The sequence below is a fragment of the Bos taurus genome, chromosome 8 (genome assembly GCF_002263795.3).
Source record: "Bos taurus isolate L1 Dominette 01449 registration number 42190680 breed Hereford chromosome 8, ARS-UCD2.0, whole genome shotgun sequence".
NCBI lineage: Eukaryota > Metazoa > Chordata > Mammalia > Artiodactyla > Bovidae > Bos > Bos taurus.
The window spans coordinates 17,104,928-17,124,948 of NC_037335.1; the positions used below are offsets into that span (position 1 = coordinate 17,104,928).

The window sequence follows — 20,021 nt, forward strand, 5'->3', positions numbered from 1 at the left end:
GTGTAATAAAGGGAACCAGGTATGTAAATGCTTCTAAGTTACAATGCTTATCTATTAATAGAAAATCATAATGGTTCTCATCAGATATGCATCTGCTAATGATTCAATTACACAGCAATGTGTATAAAAAGTTGCTAGGGAGATGTTAGGCACATAGTATTTAAGAAATGTTAACATCAATGAGCCTCCCATGTGTGGCTCAAATAGAGGCTTAAGGATACTTGTGGAAAGAATACATAAAAGAATCTGATTTCCAATTTTTCTATTTTCTTTATATTTTTAACATGTTCATTTGAGTTATTCAGATACAAATGGCAAATCTGTCAACTTCATAAATCATGTTTGGGAAACTGCATGTTCTTAAAGCTATTTCTCAAATGAAAATAGGAAGAAAAATAACATAGCTGTCCTCTGATAGAACACTCTGAAACAGATTTTTAGATGTGAAAGTGTTTCAAACTTCATTTATACTTCCCTACCCGCAAATGCAATTTTCAGGGAGGTTTGAACAAACTGCTTTTGACTTTTTCAGATGATGCCATTGATAGAACAAACAAAAAAAATCCTTCTGCCATTCGGCTATTTGGACTACGTGAGCCAATTTAAGCCGTGTTTTGCCACATCTCAAATGGATTTTCCACTTCCTCCCCAGATACACGAGTCAGCAGCAAGCAGGAATATAGTGGTGTTTATCCTATCCTCCTGTGTCCCTAGGCAGGCGCTCCTGAGTTCCCAAGAAGTTTTAGTAGTGAATTAATAGTGTCATGAAGACATAGTGTTGGAGGTTTTCTTGACTCACCATAAAAGATATCACTTTCCTTGCAACATATTTCAGCCATTGGACGGTCAATCAAAGAAAATCAGTTCAACAGCCTGATATGATGTTATTCAAATACAGCAGAGAACATACTACCTATTTTTCTATTTTGTCTAAACCTCCACAATTATGTCGACAGCTGATATTAAAATCTTCCATAATTGAATGGGAAAAGTAACAGTTCCACTAAATTATTGCTCATTCCAAGGCACTAAATAATGATAATTATTGAACATCTAATGTAAGCCAGATAATGCTAGCGGTTTCATTTGATCCTCAAACGTATGTGGTAAAGTCTCTATCTCCATTTATTTTTCAAATGAACAAACTACGATTTCAGTTAAGTAACTTGCGCTGGGTTATACCAGCACTTGCAGGGCTGGCTCAAACCCATGTCTGGCTGACCTTCACCCCCATGTCTCTGTGCTCTAGGTTGCTTTTTGGGGTTTCCATTAGAGTTGTCCTACTTTACAAAACAAGTGCTCAGACTGGGGGAGGGCTGTTAACCTTAAGTGAGGGTGATATGGAAAGGGTAGTACAGTACAGGCTCTGAAGCCAGACTGCTTGGCATCAAATCCCTTTCCCACCACTTACAAATGGCTATTGTTATTATTATGTAAATTGTTCTGCAATATCTCACTTTACACGGGCTTTCAGGAACATAGCTACTATGTAAATCGAATCTTACACTCATGGGACCTGGCTTCTCGCATGTACCATCTTATTCTTATTTAAAACCCAAGACACTTTTGAAGATATACCCATTTCACAGATGATTAAAAATGAGACCAATAGAAGTTGAATAACTCGCTAAGGTCATACAACTGGTAAGTAGTAGAAAAATAATTAAACTCAGGTGAATGTGAGTCTAAAAAACCACTTTCTCCCCACTGTTCGTCACTATCTATGCCTGCCTTAGCCTCATTTAACTGAATTTAAACTATCCTTACCAGTGCTGACCTGGACTCTCACTTTGGAGGGATCATTATAATTGTTTTTAGACTCCCAATGTTTTGGTTTAATACGCTCTATGGTTTCCTATTTATACATTTCCAAGACAGCCCAGAAAAGGCATTTCACATTTCATTGCTGTGAGGCCACTGGGGCACAAATCTCAGATCATCTTTGTTCAGAATGTGGACACATCCGCAGAAGGACATAACTCTTAATACAAGTCAAATCCCAGATGCCACATTTGAAAAATAACAGTCGACTTCAGCCATGATAGCTTTGGCACACCTCACATCCCTTTGTTCAACCTCTCTTCCCTCACTGGAGAGCCGCATTCCTGGGAATTTCTGTTGTGCATTTTTCCCACTCGCCTGGTGTCACTTAAAGGTGAATGTTAGGGTTTTGCTAAGAAAGCCTTTTCCCTCAATTTTGATGAATAATGGTTTTATCACTTTGATCTTAAAATCTTGCTGCCTTAGGGCAGAACAGAGTCATTAAACGATGTTTACAATGACATCTCCTCCAACTGCCATGAGTTTGGTGGACTGGCCCGAAGATACAACTTGTACTCACTTCCATTTTTCTCTGGTTGCCCCACTTCCACCACATCACTGCTTTGTGAGGCATAGCAAGGAGTAACACTCTTCCTTTTTTATATAATCAAATTTATTTATTTTCAATTGAAGGATAATTGCTCTACAGCATTTTGGTTGGTTTCTGTCAAACATCAACGTGGATCAGCCATAAGAAGGCTCTCGACATCCTCCGTCTCAACTGCTAAAATTAAACCACTATTTAACAAGAATGGCAGCCTATAAAAAGGGTCCCACTTCTTCATCCCCCCTTGTAACCAAACTCTTGGCTGTTTAACTGTGTAGTGCCCCCCATCTGGACTTTAGCTCGACTCTTTGACTTGCTTTGGGTAATAAAATGAGACAAAAGTGAGGGCGTACAGTACTGAGGCTAGGTTTCAAGAAACCCTGTATGTTTCCACTTGCTGTCTTGTACCCTGCCGTCTCCGTGAGAATATACCTAGGTTAGCTTGTTAACAGATTAACAGTCAATTGGAACAGAGCCAAGGAAGCCCAAGCAACGCCAGCCTGATAAACCTACAGCCAGCCAACATCCATACACTTGAGAAAGCCACCCAATCAAGACCAGCAGAGCCACTGCATCAAGCCAGCTGACTTAAACACACAATCTTGGACTGTTGATTGTAGTATGCCACTGTGATTTCAGCTGTGTGTTACACATAATTACTGTGTCAATAGATAACTAATACACCAAGTAACCAATTAAACTGAGCTGGCAGTGGACAGCTGTCTTCATTGCTATGAATCATATTATATACATGTAACATGTCCAGGTCTCCGTGAGGACCATGGAGTCCTCAGTAGAACATGTGATGTATATTTTCATTTCATTTCATGAGCTAGGCACAATGTCTAGTGAAAGGGGTGTATATGAGGGAGCTGGACTGGATTAGCTCTTATCACTAATGCTCTGTACACTAGAGACAGTAACTCTTGGAAAGAGGCAGACAAGGTCTTCAAACTCCACACTCAGGGGGCTCGTGCCCAGCCTGAGTGAGCAGCTGCCAAGACAAGAGGCAGGTGTGTGTCTCAGTAGACCTCATCTGCTCACAACTAAGAGGCATGTTACCTTGTTGACGCATCTTCATGGTCCGTATCCTTATTGCCTGTCCTCGAACTCGCCCTTCACAGAAATAAGCACCATTGATTTTACTAGCCTTTTCTCTCTTCCAAACAACTTTTTTAGCCCATTCTCTGGTCGCATCTTGAGTCACTTCCAGTGGATCCTGGTGCTGGTTCATTAAGGCTTCAAAGTCCCTTCCGATGGTGATGGGCTCATGGGGGCGCCATCCAGAGGCAATGCAAGTGAGGGATGTCTCAGCATCAGATACAAGAGGTAGGGAATTGATCAGGATCAGGTCCATGGCACCGTCCACTGTTGCTAAAAGGAAGGAGGGAACATAATGTATAAGGAAGGTTATTAACATGGCCCCACAGGATAAGGTGGTTTCACAAAGCTTTGTCTAAGAATAACTGTGTGAACAGTCTTTCTAAAATGCTACTCTGACCATGTGCTTATCTTCCATTGGACGAAATCTGAAACTCTTATGGCATCAAAACTCTTTGTCACCTAGACCCTGCTAACCACTCTTACCCCACCGCACTGTAATGGACTGTTACTCATTCTCCATTCCCCAAGCAAGCTGTGCACAAGGTATCTTTACCACTGCAGTGCTTGAGACATAGTTAAATATTCAGTAAGTGTTGAGACAGATTCAGGATAATGGCTTTATCATTTTTATTATCAACTATCATTAATAATTACTATTTATGATAATTAATTATTAATCAATTAGTGATACTGTGGTTCTAGCCCAATAACTGGGGCTTCCCAGGTGGTGCTAGTGGTGAAGAACCTGCTTGCCAACGCAGGAGACGTAAGAGACAATGGTCAAATCCTTGAGAAAACCAGTGGGAAGGCATGGCAACCCACTCCAGTTTTCTTGCCTGGAGAATCCCATGGACAGACAGTCCACAGGAGGGCTGCAGTCCATGGGGTTGCAAAGAGTCAGACATGACTGAAGAGACTTGGCACACATCCCAGTAGTAAAGTATTCTAAAGAAGTATGTCAACTACATACACCACATGCTAACTTTATAGACTCTCATCATTAGCAAGGTATTGTCTGATTCCATAATAAATTCTACAAGGTGAAGGGGAATGGAGTGAACTTTGCATTTCCCCCTGAGCCTCATCTTTGACAAATGTAGACAGTGTATTAAGAAGCAGAGATACCACTTTGGCAACAAAGGTCTGTATAGTCAAAACTATGGTTTTTCCAGTAGTCATGTATGGATGTGGGCTGGACCATAAAGAAGGCTGAGTGCCAAAGAATTGATGCTTTTGAACTGTGGTATTGGAGAAGGCTCTTGAGAGTCCCTTGGACAGCAAAAAGATCACACCAGTCAATCCTAAAGGAAATCAGTCCTGAATATTCATTGGAAGTTAAAGCTGAAACTCCAATATTTTGGCTACCTGATGTAAAGAGCCAACTCATTAGAAAAGACCTGATGCTGGGAAAGATTGAAAGCAGGAGAAGAAAGGGATGGCAGAGGACAAGATGGTTGGATGGCATCACTGACTCGATGGACACGAGTTTGAGCAAGCTCCAAGAGATGGAAGGACAGGGAAGCCTGGCGTGCTGCCGTCCATGGGGTCACAAAGATTCAGACATGACTGACTGACTGAACGATGACAAAGACCTGTCTCGCAGGATTCTTGTAAAGATTAAACGAAATAAAGTACATAAACTTCCAAGAACCGTGTCTGTAATATATGGGGTACTCAATGATGATTATTTCATTTCTCTTTATTCTGTTTTCTGAACACCTCATCCCAAACCTCAAATCTCCCCAAATGTAAAAACAAAATTCTACCTGACTTTCAAAATAGTGATAACGCGCATTCACAAAAAGAAAACCCTCTCATTTTACTTTCTTGCTCTCCTTCTTCCTCTTTCCCTCTCCCTTTCTATTCTCATTTCCAAAGTTTCTAAGATAAGCCAATGGAATCTTGCCTAGTCTCTCTTCTTGGTGAATGTGGAAACACCAGGGATGGAGGATGTTTTTTGGCTCCAGTGATGATTGATTCTCAAGTCTATATAAAATCATCAGGAGACTAGACAGGTCAAACACATCAGCTTACAAGGGTCTAGTGAAGTCCCAGAGATCTTTGTGTAGATGGAAAGGGATTCAAGTAGGTTATGTGTTATCTCATTTAATAGTCATCAAATTCTCCCAACAACCCCAGGAGGTATGTGCCTACTATCTCATTTTCAAATATAAAGAAATGAGGGTGCAAAAGATTGAGTAGCTTATTCCAGGTCAGAGCTGGAATTCAAATTCTCACTGGTCTTTCAATTCCTTAGCTGTACTGAGGCCTTTTGTACCCCAAAGCCTTTGGACATGGTGACCCCTGTGCCTGGAATGCTCTTTTTCACTCTTCACAAGGCTAACTTTCCTCATCCTTTGGGGTCTGAACTTAATGCCTATCTCTTGGAGGTCTTCTTTACCTATCTTATCTATACTATCTACACACTCTCATCCCACTACCCACAGTACAGCCTTCTATTTGTTTCCTTCATAAAGATTACCAAAATCTGGGATTATTTTACTTGGTCTCTCTTTTCCTAGATGATAAGACTTAATGAGCATCTGTTGGATAAATGGATGAATGGACAGATGGACAAATTTTATACCTGATCTGACTTATTCAATCTCACCAATTCACTTGGTTCCCACTTTGAGAAAAATGAGGTTAAAAAGGAAAGTTTTCTTCTATTTATAATAGCCAAGACATGGAAATAATCTAAATGTCCATTGACAGATGAATGGATAAAGAAGATATGATATATATATATACACACACACACACACCATGGACTATTAATTAACCATAATAATGAAATAATGCCATTTATAGCAACACCAGCGGACCTAGAGATTATCATCCCAAGTGAAGTAAACCAGAAAGACAAATAGCACATAATACCACTTATAGGTGGAATCTATAATACAACACAAATGAAGCTATCTCTGAAATAGAAACAGACTCACAGATGCAGGGAACAGACTTGTGGTTGCCAAGGGGGAGAGGGGCAGGGGAGGGATGAAGTGGGACACTGCGGTTAGCAGACGCAAGCTAACACACATAGGATGGATACACAACAAGGTCCTATGGTACAGCACAGGGAACTATACTCAGCATTTCACGATAAACCATAATGGAAAAGAAATGAAAAAGAACATATAGATGTATAACTGGATCATTTTGCTATACGGCAAAATTAACACAATGCTGTAAATCAACCATGTTTCATTTTTTTTTTTTTTTAATTATTGAAAGTGCTCTTCTGAGTCTAAACTGACTCCTTGCCCACATTTAAAAGACTGTTTTGAAAAAAAGGAAAAAGACCCTTTTGATAATTACTGAGCTCATGGGGGTGGGGAAGTAGATGTTATGTTTTTACAAAATACCATAGAAAGGTGGTCAATCATTGCTGAGGATTTGGAGTAGCTATTCATCTACAAGACCTACTCATGCCAAGCTCTGGGCCTGCCATGAAGTCCTCATATAATTTTCAATGGAGTTTGCCAATGTTTGATATATGCAGTGATGTTTTAAGGATGATTCTACTAGGAGATTCATTTTAATCTGACTCTCTAGGAAGAATTTCAAAGTCAAGTCTTAACGTAAGTAGGAGTTGGTGCTGTAATTTTTTTCTTGTAAGGTTAACTCAACACACTGAGGGTAGAAAACTTGACTAGAATGGATTGTCCAAGCCTGACCCTCAAGCATCTATCTTGCTTCTACCCTCATTGGTTTAAGATTTAAAGGGAACCCTCTTACACTGTTGGTGGGAATGCAAACCAGTACAGCCACTATGGAGAACAGTGTGGAGATTCCTTAAAAAACTGGAAATAGAACTGCCTTATGATCCAGCAATCCCACTGCTGGGCATACACACTGAGGAAACCAGAAGGGAAAGAGACACGTGTACCCCAATGTTCATCGCAGCACTGTTTATAATAGCCAGGACATGGAAGCAACCTAGATGCCCATCAGCAGATGAATGGATAAGAAAGCAGTGGTACATATACACAATGGAGTATTACTCAGCCATTAAAAAGAATACATTTGAATCAGTTCTAATGAGGTGGATGAAACTGGAGCCTATTATACAGAGTGAAGTAAGCCAGAAAGAAAAACACCAATACAGTATACTAACGCATATATATGGAATTTAGAAAGATGGTAACAATAACCCTGTGTACGAGACAGCAAAAGAGACACTGATGTATAGAACAGTCTTATGGACTCTGTTGCAGAGGGACAGGGTAGGAAGATTTGGGAGAATGGCATTGAAACATGTATAATATCATGTATGAAATGAGTTGCCTGTCCAGGTTCGATGCATGATACTGGATGCTTGGGGCTGGTGCACTGGGACGACCCAGAGGGATGGTATGGGGAGGGAGGAGGGAGGAGGGTTCAGGATGGGGAACACAGGTATACCTGTGGTGGATTCATTTTGATATTTGGCAAAACTAATACAATTTGTAAAGTTTAAAAATAAAATAAAGTTAAAAAAAAAAAAGATTTCAAGAGAGGGAACAGAGGTTAGGGTAAGAAAAGTGTCACAAGAGAGTATGAGCTAGGAAACCTAGGAGGGGAATTGCAGCCTCCAAAATAACACCAGGGAACAGCTGCCCTTCCACAGGCACACACAGCCCTGCTCCCAGCAAGTGCCACCTCTTCTCCCACACTCACTCATTCCAGATTTGCTCCCAGAGAGAGTCCTCAGGAGGAAAGAAGCACAGTAATTCTTTCAGCTCCAATGAGATCCTGGCTCATTTCTAGGGCCAGCTGAATGCTTTGCCAAAACCAAGGGCTCTGCTCTGAACTCACCAAACTGGGTCAGCACTGGCCATGGTTTATTTAATGACTTTAGGAAATAATAGAAAAGGCAGCTGATTTGAAAAGACAACCACACTGCATCTGCAAATCGTTTCTAGGTATGGGTCTAGTTTCTTTTTCCTTTTGCTCCTCCTGGCTCTCTCCCATTACTTTCAGAAAGGGAAAGAAAGGGAAATTGTATACACTGAGAGTCTGGATTTGACTATACATTGCTACCTTTCTTCAGCATGTCAGTTACAGGAAGCTCTCTTCCACCTGTGATTCTCTGTCCTTTGTACTGCCATTTACCATAAAATAGCAGAAGAATTTTGTATATGAGCTTTAGATATGGTAAGAAGTACTTACCAGGTTGCTGGAATGAATTTTTAAAATCATCTGTCTTTCTTAAAATAAGAACCTATATTTTTTCTTGTTTGTATAGATCTAGAGAATTTCAGGAAGGTGATTCATGAAGCTAAAAATAAGGGTGACCCATTGGGGAAAATGCGGTCACTGGGGGACAATGATGCAAAGAAAACTTTTCACTGTACACTTAATGCAGACTGACTTTTGAACCATTTGAACATTACCTACATGCCAAAAAATAAATGTAAAAATGTAAATGTTTTTTCTTGTCCCTAAAAATGGTGCATCTGGAAGGGAATCAAGAACCAGAGAAATATATATGTCTCTCATCATTTATTCCTACACACAGCCAAATCTTTTTGGATTACATCCAAATAATGCATTTTCTTTCCTTCTCAACTTCGGACTGGTGAGAGGAAATGTGATGTCATTCTATAGCACTGAAAAAAAAAAATTGATTAAAATAAAATTTAAGTAAAGGGAGAAGGAGAGTGGCCAAACTTCACTTTCAAAGAGAAAAGAGAAGCTGAGGCCCCACTGCCACAAGTACAGTTGCAGCCTGCGGCCTCTTGAAAGGGTTCTGCCACTGGCCCCATGAAAGGTGTAACTGCCACTGCATGACTGGTGCCATCAAGAATCTACTGCCACTGGTACTTTCCTGAGAATAACCGCCAAGAGACAGAGCCCCCCGGGCTCACACGGATGTTCGTACCCACACCAACACCTTTTCTTCTACCACAAACTATCCTCTCCAAGTCCGCTTGGAGCCTGGCTTTGGGTGGTTTCACCACAATCACAGCCTGAAGTCGTCTGATCAAATTCATTAATTAGTTCAACTTACTCTACTGATAGCAAGGCTAAGAGACCTCCCTGGTGGGTCAGTGGCTAAGACTCTGTGCTCTCAAGGCAGGGCGCCCAACTCCGATCCTTGGTCAGGGAACTAGAACCCACGTGCTGCAAAAAAAAAAGACTCCTCATTCTCATTCTGAAACAACAGAGATTGACGATCCCTCATGCTACAACTGAGACCTGGCACAGCCAAAATAAAAATAAATAATTTAAAGACAAACAAAAAAAATCAAGGCTAAGAGTCTGCTATAAGTAAGGTGTGTATGGAATTTCATACATCTTACATGTTTTGGGGATTGACACTATTTTCCCTCAGCAAAGATTCTGCAAGTACTTTTCAATATTTGCATAAAAGTGTGTCATGTTTGTAAGGAAATACTTGCTGCCATAACTGGGTGCCTGCTGAGTTAACAAATATTGTTCATCACAGTTGAAGCCCAGCAGTATCTTAGAATGTTGTTCTGTTCATTATATGTTCTGTGTGTTGTACTGAACGCCTTTAACCTTCTGCAGTAAAATTTTCTCACTAAATTTCATTGTGGTAAACACAAAATGCTGCTTAAATTTAGTTTCTGCATATAGATTTTCGTGTATTCAGTATTGCTTTTGCAAAAATAAAATAGAATCACTAAGGACAAAAAAATAAGAGAAATCCCCTAAGAAAGAACTTAGAAAATGGACCAGGTGTGGCTGACAGGGAACAAAAATAAAATGGATCTAGGCAGTCAACGGCACCCCACTCCAGTACTCTTGCCTGGAAAATCCCATGGATGGAGGAGCCTGGTGGGCTAGAGTCCATGCGGTCGCTAAGAGTTGGACACAACTGAGCAACTTTACTGTCACTTTTCACGTTCATGCATTGGAGAAGGAAATGGCAACCCACTCCAGTGTTCTTGCCTGGAGAATCCCAGGGATGGGGGAGCCTGGTGGGCTGCCGTCTATGGGGTCACACAGAGTCGGACACGACTGAAGCGACTTAGCAGCAGCAGCAGCAGCAAAGCCCCTAATGAGAAGCTTGGACGACAGCAAATCATCCAAAACTTGTGGCTGGCCTGCAAGGACTGTCCAGCTCACTTACTAGTCACCCAACTGTAGCTTCTTAAGTGTTTCTGGTTTGTAAAGCTTGCGAACAACAAAGCTGCCCTTTTGCTTCAGGATAACCTTGATTCTTTTCTGAGACTGATTTCTAATTTAGGATGACACTTCGAATAATGACCCACTATCAAAGACATGGAAAATAATCTTTCTTTAAAAACATTCATAGAAAGGATTATGGACTTAAATCTACACCCATATCGAAGAACTATACTGAATTAGAAAAGAGTGACAAAGTCATGCTTTTAAAACTGTATTTCAAGGAGTTGTTATTTCTCATTTTCTAAGGAAGGTATTCCAGAACTTTCTGAGAGAGGTGGAGGTAAAATCAAGAGAGTGCATTCCAGGCACTCCCACATATGTATACGCTCACTGATCAGCTCAACTTTTGTCTGTTTTACATTTGAGCTCCACATAAGTTTTCATTTGGGAAAAAAAAGAACTTTCTTAAATAAAATGTATAAAACCTCAAAGGTCATCACATTACAGATGAAGAAAATGAAAAGGTTAAACATGAATATCAATGAAAATACATTTCCCCGCCTCACAAGGTACTGACTCCAAATAGTCTGCTGTCTCACATACAAGTTCATCACAGCAGAGTCAACTGTTGATTAATGCAGTTCCCGTGTCTTTGAAGCACTTGCCAGCTAAGAGCAAAAGAACATTAAATTATTGCATAGTGAGGCTATTCCCTTGTGCTTCTTTTTACCTCAGAATTGTGGTTTTGGGTGGAGTCTCACTGACATGTGTTTGGAATAGGATACCATGTCTGCAGAACAACTGTCCATATGTTTTCTTGGAAGTGTGGTATTGACTATGCTTCAATTTTTTCCAGAGTCTCCTTGGTTGCCTCACCTTTGTAACTCCTTCCAAGCAGCAGATATATTAAAATTCTAAATATTTAAAATGGCAAGGAGCACTAACTTAGCCAAAGTATTTTTGAAATCGGGCAATTAGCAATGAATGAAAAGGTCTTGGCCCAAAGTTCAAGGCCCTGGCAATGAACCAAAGAAGCAAAGAGAACCCCAAAACTATCCAGGATTAGTTGGTGGAATTGTTTGGATTTTAGTTTAGGTATTTTTTAGGGTGTCCAGAAAAGAATACTTTTCTTCAGCTTTAAAAAAATACTCTAAGTTATTTATATATCTATTCATCCATTTACTAATTTACTGAGTACTTCCCAAGTGCTAAGGTACTGCACTTGACCCTAGGACACAATAATTACTAAAACAGATCTGATCTTAACTCATATGTAAATAGACAAATGTGGAAGACAGACATGCAAACCAATCACATAAATAAATGTAACACTGGAACCATGACAGGTACATGAGAGAGAATTATATTATTATACTCTGGGATAGCATAATAGTGAACTTAGCCAAACTTGGCTGGTGTGGAGGAATGGTTTATAAATCAGCTAAGGCTCCCTGAGGAAGTGACATTTGGCCTGATGGAGAGTTGGAATTACCAGGACAAAGCAAAAAAAAAAAATACAAGAAACCAGTCAGGAAAGTTTTCCCCCAAAGGGAAACCACTGAGCAGGATTCTGAAGAATGGATACACGTTTAATAGAACTCACCACTAGAATATTCTTTCTTAAATCTATCCTAAGTGAAAGTGAAAGTGTTAGTGGCTCAGTTGTGTCCAACCCTTTGCGACCCCGTGGACTGTAGCCTGTCAAACTTCTCTGTCCATGGGATTCTTCAGGCAAGAATACTGTAGTGGGTTGCCATTCCCTTCTCCAGGGTATCTTCCTGACCCAAGCATCGAACCCAAGGCTGGACATAACCAAAGGAAGTTGCTAGCTTTTTAACTGCATAGTTGGGAGTTAGACAAGGACATCCTTGATATGCGTAGGCTATGTCTAACAACAAACTGTTTTCACTCAGGAGTTTTGCCAAAGAGCATGGCGGTTTCCCACCCTTGCCTCCCAGACAGAGAGGATCCTCGTCTGCCTGCTGGAGGAAATGGCATCTCTCCCCACCTGTGAACACCAGGAATTTTCCATTCAGGATAAATATCACAAGTTCTAGTTAGACCATTAGAATTTGCACCAGTTTGCAAGCAAGTCTTTATTTTATACAGGGAATAGACAGAGCGTCCACACAGTGAAACTTCACAAAACACACACTTACATGCAAACTCCATTCTGAAAGTTGGGGCTGGAGGAGGCATGGCACCATCAAACCTAGGATTGTTTAAACTGGAAAAGACTTTGGAGATTGCCTGGTGCAAGCCTCGCATGTTATAAAGGGTAAACTGAGACCCTTGGAAAAGAGACAGATTGGTAGTCATTCAAAGGCTAATGGCAAAGCCAGCCCTCAAGTACGAATTTCTCTCCAGGGCCCTTTCTGTCACCCTAGGGTAGTGGGGTAAAAGGACAAATCTTTAATGTGAGGGAATTTGGAATATTTATGAATTTGACAGGATGGTACCTCAAGAATTGTGAAACTTAGTAGAAACTGGGCTAGGGGAGGAAAGACACCAAGGAGAGGCAACCAAAATGCTGGGAAGGGCACAGGACAGAGAGTGGGAATTATCAGAATAAGGTTTGCGCACCACAACTTCCCCCAAAACTTACAGTGCTGCTTTATACTCTTTTCTATTATTTCACCCTGAGGGAGGGATGCTCTGTAATTGAATCATATTTATCCACTGCCAGAAAATTTATCTGGCGTGAGAGGAATCCATCTTTGGAGCCAGGACACCTTCCCTTTCTGGGCTCTTCCTCTGCTTCAATCACCTGCCAAGTTCCTTTCTTCCCTTCTGCTGCCAAAAGATGTGCACAAACGTGCAAACCCACTCCCACAACCAACTATTTCTATCATCCAAGACAGAATTCAACAAACTCTTTAACTCCTAAGTGTCCTGTTCTCCAGGTTCCAATAAAGAAGGCAATTTGGGTTGATTTGCTTGCATAATAAAGAGAATAATCAAGAATAGCTTAAAGTGATGACCCACTGAGAACTATCAGAAGAGCAAAGCAAAGCAATGAGTCTATAATGGAAGAAGTTCAGAATCATGACCATTTCTAAGAAGAGACTGACAAAGAAAGGGGGCTAGCATTCTCAGCAGGCTTCAGATGATAACATGTTGGGAAGAAATCAAACTTTGTTTATTACAGACCATGTAACAGATACTGTGCCAGGTGCCTTACAAACTTTGTGCACTTGAATTCATGAAGGAAGGCATTTACATTTCATTCTATAGGTTAAAAAAAAAACACACTCAGATTTTCTGTAACATGCCCAGTGACACAGAAGTAGAAAGATAGAATCTGAACCCATATCTAAGTTGCATTTCCAGTCATGATGCTTCACTCTAAGCACCATGAGAAAAGTCTGCTTTGCCTATTGTCCACCATTGTATCTCTAACAATTAGCAAGTACCCTGATATAAACAAGCTATTCAATAAGCACTGATGGAGGACTACACGGATAAATAAATGAATAAGTGGGGCTGGCTTTTGGTGAGTGAATTTATTCAATAAGAATTTACTTAATAAGTACTATGAGCTGGGCTTTCAGTAGGTGAAGAAAAGAACAAAATATGGTTTCTGCCTTTAAGAAGCTTACAGTCTGGTCATCCAAAGTCACTACTATATGCAAATCCATAAAGGAAAACACTAAGATTTCAATATAGAAAATGTCAAAAACTTATATAAAATTATCAGCCAACTACAGTAGATTGAAAAATAATGGTCATAATAATTTCTATTTCTTTCCATTGAGAAGTGAATCTAACTTCTCTACCCTTTGACTCTCAGCTTGGCCGTGAGACTAGGCTTGGTCAGTGGAACATTAGCAAATGTGACAGACACGAACAGAGGCTTTGGATCTGCTTTTCCCCTAGACTAGCTGCTTCCTGCTCCTCTGTGGGATCCTGAGATCACCCTGAGGTAAAGTTCAGACTAATCTACTGGAGGGTGAAAGACCAAGTGAAAAAGTCAATAAATCAGTAGCAATTCACAGAGGAAGAAACACAAATTGCCAACTCTAGGGAACAAATGGTCACAATATTTTACATTTCCTTGGGAATGCACTTATGGGAGGGACGTGCTTGCAATACCTATAAAGTTACATGAAAGCCAACCCTAATTCATCACTTATTATACGTCACTTATTCCATGTGTGTAACGTGGAATACTGGAAAGGAAACGGCAACTCCAGTATTCTTGCCTGGCAAGACGGAGGACCCGGTGGGCTAAAGTCCATGGGGTCGCAAAGAGTAGCACATGACTCAGTGACCAAACAACACCAATATGTAGTAACTTAATCCTCATAGAATCTTATGGAATATGTACTATGATTATCTTTATTTTACAGAAAAGGAGACTAAGACAAAAAGAAGTTAAATATATATCATTGTCACACAGGTGATCAATGGTAGAACGGAGATTCAAATTTAGGCAGACTGATTTTAAAAGTCACTCTTTTAACAATTAAATTATACTCATATTACACGAGTTGATATAAAAAATCTATCTCCTAACAATTCAGTGAAGAAGGTTTAGTTTTTTCAATGGTAGTGTTGGAACAATTGGACATCCATATGAAACAAAGACCTAAACTAAAACCTCCTACCTTATACAAAAATTAAATGAAAGTGGAAAGATATAAAACTTTTGGGATATGAAAGAAAAATCTTCATGATGTTGGATCTAGGAGGTGAGCTGTTAGCTAGGACACCACAAGTATGATCTGTGAAGAAAAAATTGATAAATCTGACTTAACCAACATTTCAAACTCTGATTTGTGAAAGACACTATTAATATTAAAATACAAACTACAGATTGGGAGAAAAATATCTGCAAATCACATATATGACAAACAACTTACACCCAAAATATATTTTAAAACACTCAAAACTTAAGAGCAAAACAACTGCTCTCAAAACAATTCAATATTTTTAATGGGCAAAAGATCTGAAACACTTCACCATAGAAGATATGTGGATGGCAAATAAGTACCCAGAAAGATGGTCAATATCATTATCTACCAGGCAAATGCCAAACAAAACAATGTGAGATACCACTACACACCTATTAGAAAGGCTAAAAAAAAAAAAAAGAGCCCCCAAACAAACAAACAAATCCTGATAATATCAAGTTAAGTTAAGTATACATTTACTACATCACCCAGCAATCCCACTACTACATATTTAGCCTACAGAAAATTGATGTTCATGCAGTGAATGTTTTTCCAGGCAAGAGTACTGGAGTGGGGTGCCACTGCCTTCTCCGTTATGAAGTAAAGTGAAGTGAAAGTCATTCAGTTGTGTCCGACACTTTGCGACCCCACGGACTGTAGTCCATGGAATTCTCCAGGCCAGAATACTGGAGTGGGTAGCCTTTCCCTTCTCCAGGGGATCTTCCCGACCCAGGGATCGAACCCAGGTCTCCCACATTGCAGGTGGATTTTTACCAGCTGAGCCACAAGGGAAGTCCTAGCAGCTCCATTTATTCATAATCACCCCAAACTGAGAAACCCAAATGTCCTCCAATAGACAAAAGCATGAACAGCTGTGGTACATCCAAACAATGAAAATAATACTCAGTGATAAAAAGGGATAAACTATTAATACTTGCAACAATATGGCATTATGCTGAGCAATAGAGACCAATATAAAAAGGTTACACACTGTATGGATGCATTTATATAACCTTCTGGGACAGGTGAGCCTATAAAGATAGAGAGCAGATGAGTGATTGCCAGGAATTAGGAGTGGGACAGTTATGACCACAAAGAAGTGGCACAGAAACTCTTTCAGGGGGTGCAGGAATTGCTTTCTCTGTATTCTAATGTGCCAGCAGTTGCAGGAACCTATATATGCGTTAAAACTCATAAAGCTGGAACTTGCCTGGTAGTCCAGTGGCTAAGATGCTGAGCTCCCTGTGCAGGGGGCCCTGGTTCAATTCCTGGTCAGAGAACTGGATTTCACATGCCACAACTAAGAGTTTGCATGTGTTTAGTCTCTCAGTCGTGTCCGACTCTTTGCAACCCCATGGACTGTACGTAGCCCACCAGGCTCCTCTGTCCAGGGGGATTCTCCAGGCAAGAATACTGGAGTGGGATGCCATGCCCTCGATCTTCTCAACCCAGGGATCAAACCCAGGTTTCCTGCTTTGCAGGCAGATTCTTTACCTTCTGAGCTACAAGGGAAGAGTTTACCTACCACAACTAAAAAGATCGTGAGTGCCACAACTAAGACCTGGGGCAGCCGGACAAATAAATATTAGAAAAAACCTCATAAAGCTGCACACACACCAAAATTAACTGTATGTTAATTTTAAAATTATTTGGCAAAACCAATACAATATTGTAAAGTTTAAAAATAAAATTAAAAAATAAATAAATAAATAATAATTTTAAAATTATGATAAACCTTCTTAATTACCAGAACAAATATGTAGATAGGAGATATTTCCTGCAGTCTCAACTGGAAACACAAAGATTATGCAAAGGAACATGGGTAAATAAATGATGATTCATTCATTTGGTTGAAGACTGTAAGTTTGCATGGAATTATATCCTTGATTTATTAAGTGAAGAAAACAAGATGCAGAACATTTTTGCACAAATACTGAGAAAATCCTAGAAATCATACACCAAGCTGGTAACAGTGGTACTTCTGACTGATGAAATTGCCAGGCTTAGGGGTCAGGGGTGGGGTGAGGAGGAAAGCAGATGTCCACTTATTGTCTTACTTATTTAGCATTGCATTTCTTTTGTCATTTTAAAGATTTTTATTTAGAACAAAAACACACATAACTAACCAATCCAATGGCAGTGTTCTACTTAATTACTGACACACTTGTCTCCTTCCTTAGACAGTGAGCTCACAGAAGAAAAGACCTCTGTTTTGTTTCTCTCCAGTTCCTAGCACTAAGCACTCTGTTTGACAGAATGTGTGTATTTTTAATATATTTAAGTTGAATTTGAAGAATTCAATAGTAATTAAAAGTAGTACATCTTTTTTTTTCTTTTTGGAATTTTAAGTCCAAGAATGCTCCTTTGATTAAGTTTTGCTATAAATTTTCTTGAAAAGATCTTTGTTTACTGAGTTTTTAAAAATTAGTTTTTATTGTAGTATAGTTTATTTACAGTGTTGTGTTGGCTTCAAATGTATAGAAAAGTGAAGCATATACATATATCTATATATGATTATATATACATATATACGGAGAAGGCAATGGCACCCCACTCCAGTACTCTTGCCTGGAAAATCCCATGGATGGAGGAGCCTGGTAGGCTGCAGTCCATGGGGTCGCTGAGGGTCGGACATGACTGAGTGACTTCACTTTCACTTTTCACTTTCATGCATTGGAGAAGGAAATGGCGACCCACTCCAGTGTTCTTGCCTGGGGAATCCCAGGGATGGGGGAGCCTGGTGGGCTGCCGTGTATGGGGTCGCACAGAGTCAGACACAACTGAAGCAACTTAGCAGCAGCAGCAGCACATGTATGGTGGTGGTTTAGTCAGCTAAGTCATGTCCAACTCCTGTGACCCCATGGCTGTAGCCTGCCAGGCTCCTCTGTCCATGGGATCCTCCAGGCAAAAATACTTTAGTGGGTTGCCATTTCCTTCTCCATCTCCTGCATGCAGGCAAATTGTTTACTGACTGAATTACCTAGACTCCTCTATATTCATATGTGTTATACATATATGTATATCAACTTTGGATTCTTTTCCCATGTAAGTCATTAAAGAATATTGAGTCAAGTTCTCTGTGTTATACAGTAGGTTCTTATTAGCTATTTATTTTTTATATAGTCAAAGAGGTACATCGTAAACCAAGGTGACAATTTTGTGAATTGCTAATTGCAGGGCACCATCAACAAGATAGTGGAGTTGTTAAGACTTTTGGTCTTGAAGTTCTGTCTCATTTCCATCATCTGTAAAATGGGAAAATAACATCTAAATCATTGACTTTTGTGTAAAGGATTATTAGTATTAGCATGGCACGAAGCCATTGTGTTCAAGTGAATCTGTACGAAACTATAGTAGTCTGTGTTAGCCCCAGAGGAAGGGATTTTTTTTTTTAATTTTAAGTCATCTTGGAGCTAAGTTACCCACAGAATGACGAACAGCTAATGGCTTTGTTCCCTGCTGTGTGACCACCCTCCCGCACACTTCAAACCCACATGAGCAGGAAACAGACCGATCATGAGCTAAGGAAGATTCCCTGTGTTTCCTTTCAAAATCCTTTGATTCTTGTCCCCTTTCTTATAGGAATGACCTTAAGAGGAAACCAAATCTCTGCCCATGCAAATGACTCTGGAAAAGCAGTTCCACAACCAGCTTGCTGGTGTGGAGGGAGCCCTGGAGAGATCAGGGTGCTACTCAGGGATGGACACAAACTGTTGCTCCATGGGCGTCTGCCAGCTGACCCTCGGGAAGACCACTGACCTACCCAAAAGCCTCCCCATTGTATCCCTGGACCAGAGAATCCTCCCTGACATTTTCCCCCTCATCTTTAAAAGTGAGTATGTGAAAGTGAATGTACAGTCCATTAAAAGTACAGTTCCTACACTTGGTTTCACTTTAAAGCAGGACAGTAGCTCTGCATTCTGAAGTATCAGCCCCCATAGGCTCATTGATGGGGTCACAACCTTAACTCAGTAGTTAAAGAGGGCTCAGGGACCCTCTAGCCTTATTTAATTTAGTTTAGAAATTCCTTTATTACAGTTCTCGAATTCACTGGCCTTTGGACGTTACCTGAGTTATTCCTGTGATTGGAAGTCTCCTATTTGGGAATCAGCTTGTGTGGTCATATTCCCTCTTCTCCATCAAAAAAAAAATTTATTGCATACTTCCAAACTATAGATGCATTTGTCAGGTAGAATTCCAAATATAAAATTTATGTCAGTTTTTCCCCTCTTAAACTGCAAGCCTGAACATCTCAAGAGGTACTAATCTATGTGTCTTTGTTAAGAGGGGCTTCCTGACAACCCTGAGTATCATAGTCAGTGTCACCTCCTTGGGCCTCTGCCAGGCCCTACATTTATGCCAGCGACAGTGACATCTTTCCAAACCTGTCGGGAGCTCTTCTCAAGGAATCACCCTTGGAATCTTTGCATGAGACTTCCTTCGATGATTCTTTTATTTCCACGTCACCTGGTGAACACTTGCTTAGGCTCCAAGGCTTGACCCAAGCTCTCACACACCCTGGGGAACCTTCCAGGTAGCCCAGGGCAGGGACTGTATCCCAGGGACTGCATAGGTGAGGTACTGAGTAGGTGTGGCGATGTGATGGGCCCTGATCCTACATACAGCAGCTGCCTGGGAGTTTATCACTCAGGAAAACAGCTCCTCCTTTTTCTTCCCAAGAAGACAACCTAAGATCTACTTAGACTCTTCTGGCAGCAAGGAGACAGAGCCCGTTACTTGAGGGAAAGCAGTTCAAAAACATGACAGCCAAGAGGCAAATTCATTGCGTGTTTGAGTTG

General features: G+C 40.4%; 1 protein-coding gene across 1 annotated transcript in view; it reads right to left on the reverse strand.

Annotated features, from left to right (window-relative positions):
* TEK (TEK receptor tyrosine kinase) overlaps window positions 1–20,021 on the reverse strand; it is a gene marked incomplete at its 5' end in the record, with an annotated part of 103,049 nt that overhangs the window by 54,797 nt on the left and 28,231 nt on the right. Inside the window, 1 exon segment of the mRNA NM_173964.2 lies at window positions 3,431–3,742. Coding sequence (NP_776389.1) covers window positions 3,431–3,742 — 312 coding nt within the window.